The sequence below is a fragment of the Petromyzon marinus genome, chromosome 40 (genome assembly GCF_048934315.1).
Source record: "Petromyzon marinus isolate PM22_M1 ecotype Great Lakes invasive population chromosome 40, UKy_Petmar_22M1.pri1.0, whole genome shotgun sequence".
Classification (NCBI taxonomy): domain Eukaryota; kingdom Metazoa; phylum Chordata; class Hyperoartia; order Petromyzontiformes; family Petromyzontidae; genus Petromyzon; species Petromyzon marinus.
Genome location: NC_133706.1, coordinates 4,421,914 through 4,437,194, shown reverse-complemented (window position 1 = coordinate 4,437,194; position 15,281 = coordinate 4,421,914). Strand labels below are relative to the sequence as shown.

General features: G+C 53.1%; 1 protein-coding gene across 3 annotated transcripts in view; it reads right to left on the bottom strand.

Moving 5' to 3' along the window:
* Nucleotides 1-265: 265 nt before the first annotated feature.
* LOC116950613 (insulin-like growth factor 1 receptor) overlaps nucleotides 266-15,281 on the bottom strand; it is a 125,705-nt gene continuing 110,689 nt past the window's right edge. For all 3 annotated transcript variants that reach the window (XM_032968519.2, XM_076073034.1, XM_076073035.1), the window contains 5 exons: nucleotides 15,117-15,227; nucleotides 14,014-14,173; nucleotides 12,603-12,732; nucleotides 11,805-11,939; nucleotides 266-10,270 (listed from right to left, as the gene is read on the bottom strand). In XM_032968519.2, the coding sequence (XP_032824410.2) occupies nucleotides 9,736-10,270; nucleotides 11,805-11,939; nucleotides 12,603-12,732; nucleotides 14,014-14,173; nucleotides 15,117-15,227 (1,071 nt within the window). In that variant the 3' untranslated portion in view covers nucleotides 266-9,735. The remainder of the gene's footprint in view (nucleotides 10,271-11,804; nucleotides 11,940-12,602; nucleotides 12,733-14,013; nucleotides 14,174-15,116; nucleotides 15,228-15,281) is intronic.

Genomic DNA, 15,281 nt, shown 5'->3' with positions numbered 1-15,281 from the left:
ACTGTGGGGGCATTCACCATAGAAGCTGCGCCCCATATGCTTCACAGGGGGCATTAAAGATTCCACGACGTCTTTCACAAGTGACCCACATGGTATGATACGCACAGTTATTGCTCCCTGTTGGCAGACCACAAGCTTGGCCAGTTGTTGGTGCCGGTGCTTGTCTGTGGTATATGCTCTCCTTGTTCTGCATGGTGATAAATAAGTGACATTTATTAACTGCAACAGTTAATAAGCGGCATGGGGAGAAAAAAACTATCACACGTTTGCATTTATTGGTTTAATATTTTATGATAGACAAAGTGACAAAATAAAGACCACACATACTGATAATATATATATGCGTGTGTACACAGACACACAAACTCTCTCTATTATTTATTGACTTAAACCAGGAGTACAGTAACAGCAATTTGCTATGAAAAAAGCCGAAAGGAAAAAGCAAATCTAGGTGCAGCTTAAAACGGACACAATACAACTGTACACAATTTACACAGATTATAGCAACAAATAATTAAAATAAACTTTCTTCTTTCAGAATATACAAATTAAAACGCGCCCTACAACGTGACGTACGTGTTTTTTTTACACAAACCCTGGAAACATCTGAATCAGAATTCCCCATATTCACGCAAATTAATGTTTTGTCTTTATAAAAAAAAAAGGAGAAACGTTGAATATTTAGTCACGTTCCATAAATCGACAGGATGAGCGAGTACAATGTGGAACTCGCAGTGGCGTAAGCTGTCGGGGTGTGCAGGCGGTGCAACTGCAGACCCCTCCCGGGGGACCCCACGGGCCAGAGGGGCCCAGGCGCCGGGCGACAAAGGGGAGGGAGAGGTTGACCAGGGATGGATGGGGGGGGGGGGGCAGCTTCCCTTCCACAACCACCTCCGAGCCCCCCGCCCCATCCCCCTTTAATAGTTTGCGCCAGGGCCCCATTCCAACCACGCTACACCACTGGGCTCGAGCATGGCACGCAAAGGGAGACTGGGTCGTCAAACTTTGTCCTCTCTCCAAGCCCTCTCGAGGTGCTTCCCGACACAACCGGCTCAGCTGAAGGGACAACTTAGCGAGGGGCCTCTCGAAGCAGCTATGGGACTGTTCTGCACCATGTTTTTTTTAAATACTGTACTGAATCTAGAGACACGCTAGATTGTGCTTTCAAGATGGAACAAATTCCCGTTTTCAGTCCGTCTCAATAATTATCCCGGAGGTGACAGATTGGTCATTTTTTTTCTTCTAAATCTGCCAGACTTTCAGCCAAAATTACTACTACATTCACATGTGCTGTCCATTTTAAATTAAGTTAATTAACACATGTCACTGACAGTGCATCTGTATGCACACTAACGATGCATTTAAATACTGTTGATGCTCATGTCACCTCGCATATCAACACCTTTTTTTTTAAATAGCAGCACAATTCATTACGCAGGAGATTTAACGTTAGGTAAAAATAAAAGAGGATTTTTCTTTTTTTTACTACAAAGAACCAACGAAAGCAAGATTCCTTTCACGTCACCGGCCAATGCATAATAACATCACGGGTGGTTACATTTTGAAGCATCAGCAGAGCCACGTGCATGGGTCGAGAGCAATGCAAGCGCCACCGTCGACGGGGAAACGCTTCCGAAAAAAACCGCGGCCTGTCTGTCCACAGTTTCACCCCCAACGAGGGCATGCAGCAGCGTGTTTTGACCACCACCAACACCACCACCATCATCATCGCAGAGAAACCAGGATTCGGACACCTGTAATGATAAGCACTGCCAGACGCCCCCCCCCCCCGCCCGCCCCCGCCTCGCCATTCCATGAACCGTTTGCGATGATTCGGGGGCCACAATTAGACGATTGAGTTGAATCCATTCACCTTTGTTTTCCTATTGTGGTGAAGTTCACGGCATACAGTGGGCAGCGGCAGAAGTCCTACGATGAACCCATTACGAACAGGGAGTACAAACGTGGAACGGCCCTTTTGCCAATTCACGATGAGGAAGGATGACCTCGCCCCGCGTCGGTCACGGGCCGCGGATTGACTCTATTCACTGTGGGTCCCTGGAGGAAGAGACCCAGCAAGGAGCAATTCGAAGATCAACGCAACGTTGGTCGCGGTTGAGAATCAAACTCGGGTGGCCGGGTTCGTAGTGCAGTGTGTCAAACAATGCGCCAACGTCCCCCACACCCACCCGCTACGCGAAGTTAAAACGATCGATTTTTACCCTCGCGATTCGACGCCTGCTTCGCGGGGGTAAGAATCTTATTTTAGTCCATGGGCGCGTCGTTACTACCCGACAAAGACGCGTGGTGACAAATCGTTAAAGAGTTTCGACGGCTTTGGCGACGACGGATTAACAATCGGCGCGACTGAGGTGGGATTCGCACGCGAGACGAGGTGCGCCATCGATCGTTCGAGCGAGACTGGAATATTGGCAGGCGAATAACGCGCGGAGAGTGACGTTTCAGATAGAAGCGAGAGCGGCGTGAAATCGGCACAGGATTGACATGCAATTAGGACGCGTGAGATTGACATGCCACTTTGACGTGTGCTAGAGATATGTTGATCGACAAGCCAGATCAACGTGAACATGTGGGACTGACATGTGGGATTGAGATGTGGGAACGACATGTATATTACCGACGTGAGAATGAACATTTGAGATATGCAATTGACATTTGATGCACTGCCAAATCCGAGACCATGACCACACTCATGTTTCTGACACGTCACCTAATTAAGATGTTTCTGGCTCTGGGCCTTATTCATGTCCTCAACATCTATGAACGTTTTTTTTAACGATAAAACTTCCTTAAATGTCCAATTATTTTAAGCGACGGATCCATGCAAAGTTCCATTTATGGATCACCGCACACAAGCTGTAATTTAACCACGATCAAGAACTGATGCGAATATAAGGTGAATATTTTTTGGCACAGGGCTTCAATCGATCACTTTATATATTGTGTTCCTTGATGTAGCCAGTCGCCTCCTTATATGACAATAATTGCGTTACCCTTTATTTACACGGGAAAGCGTCGCTGACTCAAGCTTCCTTCAGGAGGGTCCTGCGTCCAGATGGTTGGCCAATTTTATGAACAAGTGCTCGGCATGTTTGAGGAATCCAGAGTGCCCGGAGAAAAAAAAACTCACGCATTTTAGGGGGATACACTATCAAAGCTCCGCCCGGACAGATCCAACCCTATTTCAGCTCTACCACCCGGCCACTGCAAAGTCCAACCTCACGTCCCCTCGTATTCACGGGGCAGGTTTCCCACCCACAACGAACCGGACTCAACCCCGCGTGGCCTTCCGAGATCCAATTAAAAGCCACCGAAATCGACTCGGGCGAGACTGCTGCCGCAGCGAGCTCGAAGTGGAGTGTGCAGACTTGGCAAGGCGCGGCGACCGTCAACCCCCTCCCCCCCCACCACTGCTACCGCGACTCCGGCTCCGACTCTGCGCACTCCACGCCCGATCCGAGCTGCGGCTTCGCCTGAACGGACCCAACTTGCGTCATCACGCACGCCGCCGCTAGCCGCCAGCCCTGCCACAAAATATGACACGGGTATGGGTAGCCGGTTGCATTTTAAAAAAAGACACACCTTTGGGTGAATTTTCTTACGCCCGGCGTCTAAATGAATGGTCCGGGTGAGGTGAAGTGTAAAGATTCGGCCGTATCAGCACGCGATTGGTTGTGTCGCGACTGCGGGGAATCGCAATTCTACTCCCCGAGAAACCGCCGTGGGGAAAATTATGCTTATTGTAGTGGCCTCTAGTGGCTGGAGGGGTGTGTGTGTGGGGGGGTCACACGAACCGTACAACGTTGCTAATATCAACTGAAAACGAACAAAGAACAACCCGACGCTCCCACGTGCGGCACGGCTGAGAGTTGAGACGCGTCCACGGTGCCCTTACAACCCCTGGCTCTCAGTGCCAAAGTGGAAAATTCCACTGAAGGTCGAGCGAGAGAGCCGTCATTTGCAACTTGTCGCAAATCTCCACAAGGGACGCTGTTTGAAAGGGATTTTCAGAGGGGGTTTTGCTTGCCGGGTCGGGAGGGGCGAGCGGTGAGGGATAAGGGTGGGTGGGGGGAGGCGCTAATGTTTTCCTCATGTCGCCTTCATTAACCAAATCCCTTTAATTTTGTTTTCACTTTGTCGGCGTACTGAAACGTGGATCCGAGTCGCACCGGCGCTGCAACGAGGGGACTGTGTCGTCGTCTCTCACACCGCAATCGACGGGGCGGGCAACGGGCCCCACCGACGAGCGAGTTAATAATAATGATAATCATCGTTGTTGTTGTTGTTGTTGAAAATAACGCTTCGTCAACCGAGGTTGAAGCCGTCGAGGGCATCGGCTCTGTCCACCTGCAACGGACAGGGGAAGATGCGACCTCTGCACGACTGACACAAAGCAGCCCCAAACAACATCCTCCTTACGCACTCCCTCGGCAGGAGGGGTTCCTGCTGCTCTCCCGTGCCCCCAGCTGTCGACGTAGCGCCACGGGACGCGACGCTTCCTCTGCTGCGCGCCTCTATGGCCCGAGCCACCGCTGCTAATTGTTACTAACACGAATCACACTTCCGAGGGGGGCCGAAATCGCGGCGTTGGCGAGTGTTAACAGAAACCCGCGAGAGTCCTCTTCGCTGTCGCCATTATTCCTCTAGCACGGGCTAGAGGAAGGTGGTTCTTGTGTTCGCACAGTGAATGTATTTTGTTTTACGGGCAGCCTTAAAACATGCAGGAGTTGCACTCCACGCGCACAACCCCCAGCTCCCGAAGCGGTGGACATTCGAACGGAGGGGGGGGGGAGCAGCTCCTTCAATGCTTTCAAATAGCACCGTTCCCCGTGGTCAAGTCAATCGATTCTCTTGCCCTGCAACCAAAGAGGGCTCCGTGTGGCCGCATAAAACGCGCGCAGACTTACGCGTGTTCGTATACAAGCAAAGACGACTCCGTACAGAAGCTGGATTTTTTTTTTCTTACAGAGTAAGGCAAGGGCTCAGACAGCAAACGCGTAAGGCAAACATTTAACTACAAAACACATTCAGAAAAAAATAAATACAATTAACAGGAAATGTCTTCTCCTCGGCATGACAATATAGGTGTCATCGATTAATCACACCAAATAAAGATTTCTAGTTCTTTTTAGAGTTTTTTTGTTTGTTTTTAATATATATCGTCATCTCTGACTTAGCGTGATTATGTTACAATTTACAGTTTCTTGTGGAAAACAGTATGCGATGTCATGATTTAAAAATAAAATCTGGCGTCTGACGAGTTTCACGGCCGACTGCACAATCGCGCGCGGGTTCCCCTCTCGACACAAAGTGCCGTGGGGGGGAGGGGAGGGGGTCGGAGGGGGTCAAACGCGCGGATGAACGGGGGGCCAGCAGGTCACGATCACGACATCACGACACGGGAACTGGCACGTCGTCGTTTTCTTAGAAGATTGCAGGTAGAGTGTTTCACGTGCCGATATAGCCAGCTGGGTGCGCCGTTGTGCGAGGACATTTGTTTCGAGACAACGCAAGCCCGCTGAAAACGGGGCCCAGTCTCAAACGTGGAAACAAACAGACCCCCGGGGTTGGTTAGTCCGTGTACTGACAAAAGGCACTTTGCCCAAAACCTCAACTTGCCGAGGTCGAGTGTGACATGTGACTGACGCAATTGTGCTGGAACGTCGACGCCCGGCATTGCCTGTGACGGAAGTCCCTTGATAGGTGAACGTCTGGGTCAAAACACGGTCAAAATTTAGAACTGCATACGCACGGCTGTTTACTTACGCAGGAGGGCTAAGGCATTTTCAGTGAGTTGGGATTTTTTTTTAAGTTCTCGTAGTTTTTTTGTTCGTGGAAAACGGTTGTAACGTTTCGGAAAATGTTCACGAGTGTTTGAGTCGGGCAAACGATGCCGCATTTTTGAAGTACAAGCTGCACACACGTTGCTACGGAGTCGGATGAAGACCCAGGATGCATTAAAAACCGGTCACTCAAAAGTGGAGGTGGGTGGGTGGTGTTCGCAGCGGGGATAAGAGCTGGCACCGACTCCGAATTGAAGGGAGACGATGTCGCCGGGCGCGAGCGAGCGTTGCCGATTATAATCGATTATAATTATCGATGGGCCCAGGGAAGTCCTGGCTGCCACACGGGGCCACGCATGCCTCCGTCACCGCGTCAGGACAGGCCCACGATCGCGCACTGCCCACACCCCTTCGCCGCTCGCCCCTCCAAACGCAGAGCCGCAAGGTTCCGACCAATGTCTCTCGGCACGCTTGTCGTCCTCCAAAACGAGACCAAAAATGACGGGAAAGTTAAGTCCTAAACGCGAACTTCACAAAAAACACCAACAGCAACAACAACAAAAAGTGGCCGTGCGAGACCGCGGAGACGCCACAACGCGGCTGGGCAAAGTGGACCGACGGCCGCCGCCAGTGGGCACGTCCCGCCGAGGAGATGGAGCGCGCGCACGCGCGTGGGAATGGCGGATCCCCCTCCCCCCCCCGCCCCCGCGGAATCCGCTCGCGGCGAGCCGAGCTTCGCGCGAACGAAGAAGAGTCGCCGCTTTGTTACGGCCTGACGAGGCGAGGAGCGGCGAACACTCTGGGCTAAGCGGTGCGTCGCGTCGGGCCGCGTGGCCTTAAGATTTCGCGAGCTGCCAGCTTGTGCGAGGGCACCGATGTGAAGTCGATTTAAGTTTCACCTTTTATTCTTGTCGCGAGCCGCATTGTACGCAACCCCGTCGGGTTTCACGCAGTGTTTTGTAACTGTGTTTTCTCTTTTGTCCGAGTCCCACGCAGGTGACCTCCACCTGCCGGAACCCCGCCCGACCCGCCCAGTTCCGGCCCCCCTCTGGGCCCTGTGGAGCGCCAGGTGCCGTCTCGCGCCAAGGGATCGAAGCGAGGGCCGTAGTCCCTCACTGGAAACCGGTGTTGAGCAGCTTGGAGTGAGTTGAGGTAATAAAAGACCACACCGTGAGTGGTCCAGAGACATTGCAACGAACATGAGAACCGCAACGCAGTGCTGCTGCTGGGGGTAAGGGGTTTGGTTTGTTTTTCTATCTTTTTTTTTTTACGTTTACCGTCAACACAAAAGAAAACATTTATTTGAAAAGCGACTAGGGAGATGGTTGAAGACAACTTGTAGCAAGATGGACTCTCACTGTAAACTAACTGAACAGCAAAATAATAACTTTTGTTTTGTTATCAACGACATGCATTTCTTAAAATCTTCAACAGCGCGATTCCTTTTTCACGGTCACACGACAGCGCACTTTCCTCTTTCTTCCCCCTCGTTTCTCTCGATAATATCACAAAATAAATAACATAGCAAATGCTCTCTTTTCAAATATATGAAAATCTTTAGAATTACAAAAGGTTCGGTGAGGAATTGATTAAAACGCTACAGGAAAAAAACAAAAACAGTCGGAAAGACTACGAAAGTTACGCAACGATTCAAAGTCCGGCGAGGGCCGACCAACGTCTTCCCGTCCAGCTTCATTTGCCCCCCTTTCCTCCCACAATCCTCAGCTCCCAAAGTACTCCCGTAATGAATATATACAACCGGTAATTGAATGTAACGGAACTGGTTTACACCTGAGTTTGCAGAGATGCTTCTTTGTAGTGTTTACCGATGAGAATATAAACGGTTAAAACAGATATCTGAAATGCACCATGATGATGATGAAGACGACGACGACGACGACAGTGGTCGCGGTTTCAACTGAAACGAAATGAGGAATAGAAGCGCAACCCTGACGAAAGGGCGCGAGATCTGAAATAACAAAAACGGTGGCGGCAGAAGCAGCAGAGGGTCGAAACGAGTTGGTGGGTCTGCTGCTGCGGCGTGCGGGCCGGAGGGCAGACGTGCGGGCAGACGTGCGAGCGTGCCGGCCGGACCCTACAGTCGCAGGAGGGGGCACGGCCACGTGCGAAGCTTGAGAGTAAGCGCAGGCGATGGATTGGGCGACGGACGCACGGACTGCAACCGTTGCCCTCCGTCCCTTCGGAACTAAACTCCATCGTGATTAGGCGTGAACACTGCAGAGAGCATCCTGGGCACGAGGGGGAAACATTTATGAAATAAAACGGCCTCTTAAAATTATACCTCAGATTTTTTCTTTTTTCCTAAAAGGTAATGATCATCATTATTATTGGTTGCGCAAATTTGAAATAAAAAACCATTTTATTTTGTTGAGGCAATTCCTGCCACTTGGGTGAACCACTCTGCTTTCACGAAGTAAAAAAGAAACCCCAGCAGATTAACGAGAAAAAACAATTACTTTGTTTTTCAAACGCTAAATGCCTATCACAGTTAATCAGGAAAATGCAAAGCACAAGCGACAGACGCACCCCCGAGCTCCCTCCAACATTCCTTATGTACAGCCGCGGATCACGGCGCTTATTTGCACGTGCGCGATTTTCGGATGAGGAACAAACGTCGAAGCAAATGTTCCTGTTTGTAATGTGTAAGCACTGTTTAGCAGCAGTTGTCAGTACTGTAAGTGTAGGCTCAGAGAATAAGAAAAACGCATAACGAAGAGAGTAAAACAAAAATACAAAATCCCCTGTAAGGGATCTGCAAACATATTGAGTTAAGTGCTGTTAGCTTTCTCCCAGAACACCTGCCACCCCTCTCTTCACCATTACACACTGCTTTTGAAACATTCGAAAAGCACAAAACTTGACCCACGCACAGACGCAAGCCCGGTCACGAGATCGGAACGACGAGACGGAAACGGCGGCCAACGCACAAGCTCGTGAAAATGGTGCCCGATATGCCGTTCCGTTGGGGACAACGGAAGATCTTGAGGAACGCAGCAGATGCAGCAGCAGCAGCAGCAGCACTGGGGCCACAAAGGTCACCAACACGAGACAAAATAACAAACCCTCCGAAAAAAACTAATGAAAAGCGTTTTCGTGTATTCCACCAACGTCGTGTACATTTGGCATCTTAAGATTCCGCAGCTGAATCGGGGGGGGGGGTGGGGGTGGGGAAATCAAAACCCACAAAGGAACCTTCCTCCCTCGGGGTCCTCTCAAAAGTCTTCACAAATTCGTCGTCAGTCGCTCTCCGTGCCCCAGGAAAGTTCTGCTTTCTTATCGACAGTGCTGGAACTGTAGTGAGAATAAAGCTACGCACAGTTCTGCCGAGCGGGTGCACTTCTTGATAGTAGTGTGTAGCTGGGTCAACAGAGGCCGGCACAAACACTGCTTGTCGCCTCTTTAACAAACAAAAAAAACTTCCTCCTTTGAAAAACCAAGAGGTGCTGCTCTTTGCTCCAAAAGCTGTCCCGTGGATTGGTTCGCTGCCAACAGAATGAAATTAAAAAGGTAGTTAAAGTGGAGACTCGGAACTCTTCCTCCTACACGATGGCTTTTCAAAGCGGACCGATCGGATTCAGGGTCCCGCGGCGACGTCGCCCCGACTCTCAAGATGCCGGGCGACTCCGTAGCCCGCTTCACGGCGGGCGCCGGAGGGACACCGGCTTCAAGACGGAGGGACAATCGCAAACGGCTTTTCCTGCCGTCCCCTAAACCCGGCCGCTCCGCCGTCTCGTCACAAACCAATGGGAACGAACAAGCAACAACAACGAAACAATTAAAAACCACTTTGGTGGAAGGGCCGCCTCAACTCCCTCTCATCCCCCTGCTGAAACCGCATCGTCGCGTCGAGGCCGGAGGTTACAGGGCGCGCACAAACGGCGGAGGGTCCCCTACGGCGGCCGCGCCGGCGTTATGACGGCGACGACCTGAGCGGCGGGCTGCTGTAGCGAGGGTCGTTGGCTCGGTTGGACACGCCGAACGGCTGGTGCGCTTCGTAGTTGCTGCAGCCGCCGCTGCCCGCGCAGCCGCCCGGCACGGCCGCGACCGCCGCCGCCGCCGCCGCCGCCGCCGGCCCGGCCGCGGGGCTCGCCTGGCTGCCGCCGCGGAAGTGCAGCGAGAGCGGTCCGTTCTCGCGGCACCGCGCCCCGCCCGCAGCCTGCGCGGAGGCCGCGCCGCCGCCGCCGCCGCTGCCGCCGTGTAGGCTGGCCCCGTTGGGCTCGCCGACTCCCGAGCCGGAGCTGGATGGGTCGAGCGGCGAGCACTCTGTGTTCTCGCCGTCCTGGTCGCTCTCCTCGGGCTCGGCGTGCTGCCGGTTCTCCTCGCTGTAGAAGAATGACATTTCGCGGAAGGATGCGTCCAGTTCGTCCTTCAGTATGGAGATGAAGTCCACGAAGTTGGGCCGCATCTTGGGGTTGTACTGCCAGCAGAGCGACATCAGCTCAAACCTGGCGGGCACACACGGGCACGGGCGGGGAGGGCGAGAGGACGGGCGGGACGGGTCGCACGCGAGACCGGGGAAAGGGAGCAGGGGGGACACACAGGTAGGAAGGACATAGGTCACATCGTCATTGTCAGCCGTGATCCATCCACGACTGGATGCTTTCCATCCACGACTGGATGCTTTCATCGCTCTAATTTCTGTAGTTGCCGTCTTCTCGGGCGTGTTCCCTTCTATTGGCTGCCATTCCGTCGTTAGTCTTGACCACCAGCCATCATCCCTGCTCGTGATGCGTCCTGCCCAAGCACACTTAAAAAAATGTCTTAGTGGTCAAAGAGCTGACAGAGCGCTTATGTTCTCAGATCCATGTGTTCCTCTTTCTGTTTCTCGGTATAATTCCAAGAGGTCATAAGGACAAAACAACAACATACATTTTTACTGCGTACTAATCATAAACACTACACGATCCAAAGCCAGTGAGCAATGCAAGGAGCGGCCAAAGAGTTGACGAACTGGACAGCAGCGCGAAAGCGGAACCAGCCACGCATTCCTGCGCGAAACATCTTGCGCAATAATCCACCAACTGCGGTTGATGTGGACGCACGGGCCCCGTTGTTCCCGAGGACCTCGCGTCAGAACGACCGCCGTCAATACCGCCACACACCCCCCCCCCCTCCCCGCACTGCGAATCCGGTCCAATTGTTCGTAGTGAATCCAGGCGTATGCCTATATAAAGACACAGGACTGCGTAGCCGCTCTCTGGGATAGGGGGCGGGCGGGCGGGCGGGCGGGCGGGCGGAGGGGGGGAGGTGGAATTGCGGCCAGTTTGGCGAAGTCGCGTCTTGGCATGCACGGTCGACCTGCGGTCAACTTACAATGCGTGCCCAGTCGCCAACGGCAACAGTCGCTCGCAAACACGAGCGAGCGTCGGGCCAACTCTGCTGTCGAGCAACGCGATGCGACGATCCGTCCCCACGGTTGATTGACGAATGGTCGCGATTCAGGCCTGCGATTATTTTTTTGTCTCCTTTTTTTTGCCGTCCCATTTGTAACTTTTCCATTTTTTACGTCTCGTTTGCCACGCTTGCGTTTGGTCCATTCGGATACATCTTGCACATAATTCACACTGCCGCTACAAACCAATATGTTCTCACACCTACGATTTGATGTATCGTGAGCTAGTGGCGCGGGCATCGAGTACGCAGGCGGCGCAACTGCACCCAGGACCCACGGGCCGGAGGGACCGAGGTGCCAGGCTAATGAGAAGGCCCCATTTTATTCCTTGCAGCAGGTGCCCATGCGAACCACGCTGCATCATTACAGCCGTGAGCACTTTGTCCATTATAATGGAAGCCTATTTAAAAGCACACGCCCCCGCTGCCACGGGGCAGGAAAAAGGCAGTGCCCACCCCTCTACTGGACAACTGTGAAAAAGAGCTTCGCAGCTCATCGGATTCGTCCAGTCTAAATAAAACATTCTGATTCTAACGCAGGAGCGTCGGCGCGTGAGCGAGGTCCGAGAGAGGGGGGGGGGAACTCACAACCGATCCTCGCAGTTCTCCGGCCGTTCCAGGAGGCCGCCGTCCATGACGAACTTGAGCACCTGCTCGTTGGACATCCCCTGGTAGGGCTGCTCGGCCAGCGTGGAAATCTCCCACAGCACCACGCCAAACGACCTGCACGCGTCGCGACGGCCGTCACACGGATCGTCACGAGAACCGCCGCAACCACTCTCACAGTTGTTGATTCAGGTCAAACGACCATGACAAGGACCGTCACAACGACCGTCATAACCGCCATCATAACCACCGTCATAACCTCCGTATCAACGGCCGTCACAACGACCGTCACAACCGCCGGCACAACGGCCGTCACAACGACCGTCACAACCGCCGTCACAAACGCCGTCACAACAACCATCATAACCGCCATCACAACGACCGTCACAACAACCGTCATAACCGCCATCACAACGACTGTCACAACGACCGTCATAACCACCGTCATAACCGCCGTCACAACGACCGTCATAACCGCCGTCACAACGACCGTCACAAACGCCGTCACAACCGCCGTCACAACGGCCGTCACAACGACCGTCACAACTGCCGTCACAACGACCGTAAAAACGGCCGTCACAAGGACAGTCACAGCCACCATTACAACGACCGTCACAACAACGGCCGTCACAACAACGGCCGTCACAACAACGGCCGTCTCAAACGCCCGTCACAACAACCGGGGGGGTCGCCGAGGCTTGGCGGTGGCGATGGCCGCTGGGAACGACCGAGCAACTAGCGCGGTGGAGGCGGAGGAGGGCGGTCGCCGCTCGCACTTACCACACGTCCGAGTGCGTCGTGAAGACGCCGTCCTTGAGGGACTCGGGCGCCATCCAGCGCACCGGGAGCAGCCCCTTGCCGCCCTTGCGGTAGTAGTCCGTCTCGTAGATGTCGCGTGTCATGCCGAAGTCTGCACACCGCAAGCACACCGGCGGTTCGCCCCCATTCCGGCATCAGCGCCCTCGCCGTTCGCACGGTGTGTCCGATCGGGCAAAGTGTCCCCATGCTGTACTCAGTTTCGGTGGTGGCCTTCACCGTGGGTCCTAGACCAGTGCTGAACATTGTAAATTAAACGATGTTATTTTACCAGGTAAAGCCCACTAAGATATATAACTCTTGTTCAAAAGCGACGTGGCCACAAATGAGAGCTCAACGAAGTGGCTTATCAAGTGGAAATTTATAGCAGCCAAATACTCTAAACGCATGTTTCTAAATATGGAGGGAAAAAACAGGAGGATCCGGAGAAAAATCCAAGCAATCACGGGGAGAACATGTAAACTCCAAATATACAGCAGGCGTCAGGGTCGGGTTCGAACCCACGACCTCCTGTCACATCTCGTCACAGTGGCGTCCATGGCAGAGAGACCACACTCAAACCGCTGTTGACTTCCCACCAATGTGGTTATAATATTTTGGTGACATTAATAATCAGTTGCTTCTCTCATTCCACTGCTAGATGAAGGCCTCTACACAATAAGTACATTTAGAAACACGCCACCCTTGTAAACCTTTGTCACGAGTGGAGTGGCAGTAATGGGGGTTGTTTGACCATACTTCGGCACGCTGGTCAGTGCAGACTGGTGAAGGGGGCAGGACCGGTGGGTTCAGATGTCACTCGCCACTGATGTTAGCCATGGCTGTGGGAAGCAGGCTGCACCACCGCTCCCCCCATTGTTTTAGTATCTTGTCTTTGTAGTAAAAAAAAAAAGTTCCATGCTATATATTTTTCCCAATTTTAAAAGGCACTACAGACACTATTTATCATCACCAGGCTGCCTGTGAGGGCACACGTAAGGACTTGTAAAGCACTGGCAGAGTGAAACATTCATTACTTTGAATAGCAACATGGGAACACGTGTAAAACACAGTTACAGAAGAAATGCATTGTGGTTCTCTGGTCTTAGGTCACCGTCAAAATAAATTTGATGGTTATCTAAAACAACGGGAGCACTTCTTCAGGTAACTAAGCGTTTTTTTGTTGCATATGCACTGGATCCGTGCGTTTTTGACAGCTTTCAGTGTGTTGCTTGACACTCACGGCTATACAGCCCGCAACTATTTACATTCCGTTACGGTTGGGTTTATCTCGGCGTGAACAAGGTGCGACTCCTCGTAGCCTCTTCCTAGAAACGAGGATCCGGAGCACGGATCACACGCACGAGTCGCGGTGGTATACCGCCCGGCGCCTTACCCCCGATCTTGACCGTGTAGTCCTCGGCCACCATGCAGTTGCGAGCGGCGAGATCGCGGTGCACGTATTTCTTGGCGTTTAGGTAGGCCATGCCATCGGCAATCTCTCCGGCCATCTGCACGATCTTCTTGAGCGTGGGTGGCGGCTTCCCCGGGTTGTTCTGCGGCACACAGTCGGGCGAAGCGCGCTCGCGATTGCCGCTTCGGCTGGCGCGCGTGCAAGCACAACCTCTCACGCTTGCCTCCCAAAGGCGGCTTTATCACGAATCAGCAACGGAATAACGCAGCTCGGCGGGGTAACAATGCCAACCCGTAGTGAACTCGCGATTATCTACGGTAATCAGTGTGGGGTGGGGGGGGAGTGGTAGGAAGAATGGCCCAAATAATTAGACCATAATATATTTCGGGTTTCACTATCATCAACATCAACACGATGCATGGGCAGATAGCCCATAAGTGGCCACTGCACGTTTCGTCATTAGTTTACAAAAGGGTTTTCGCGACATAAAGTGGGGGGCGAGATGTAGAACACGTTTCGTCATTAGTTTACAAAAGGGTTTTCGCGACATAAAGTGGGGGGCGAGATGTAGAACACGTCACCCGTTTGTGTCGACGACCCCCAACGAGCAAGGAGCAGCTAACGGTGAAACCAGGCGTGCGCGTAAAGGCAGCGACTATTTTGTTCGCGTGCGATAATCCTAGAGTTCAGCGCAAATGTCTCCGGCGCGACGTACAGCGGGCGTGACCCCGGGCCGACGCCTGCGCTGTCGAGAGCGCCGCTCCCGCGAGGAGAACCCCGCACTTCGGCCGTGCCAGGGCTCCCAGATTTTCACCGAATCCAAAGTTGCGGTCTTTGCAGGTTTAGGCCGCACGCCGAGAGCCTTTACCCGTCGAACTTTAGGCGCTCGGCAAACGCTATCAACGCCGCGTGCAGTGCGTGGCAAATGCGCTCAATATAAATAAATGCTCGGCACGGGGGCCTCCACCAACCGAGAAGACCGCAGTTGGATTACGAGCGGCCGCGGGAAAACCTACGGGCGAGGTTTCAACTTCGCAGATATCCATGGCGGCGGGTCGTACGCGGAGATGCCGCCGCCCGCTCACCTCGGCGTCGGGACGGAGGGAGCGCAGGTAGCTCTTGAGGTCGCCGTGGGTCATGAGCTCCATGACCACCAGGGTCGGCTGCCCCTGCGACACCACCCCCAGCAGACGGACCTGCGGGCGGGGGACACGCGCGGCCATTCAGTTCCCCCCCCTGAAGGTGCCCCC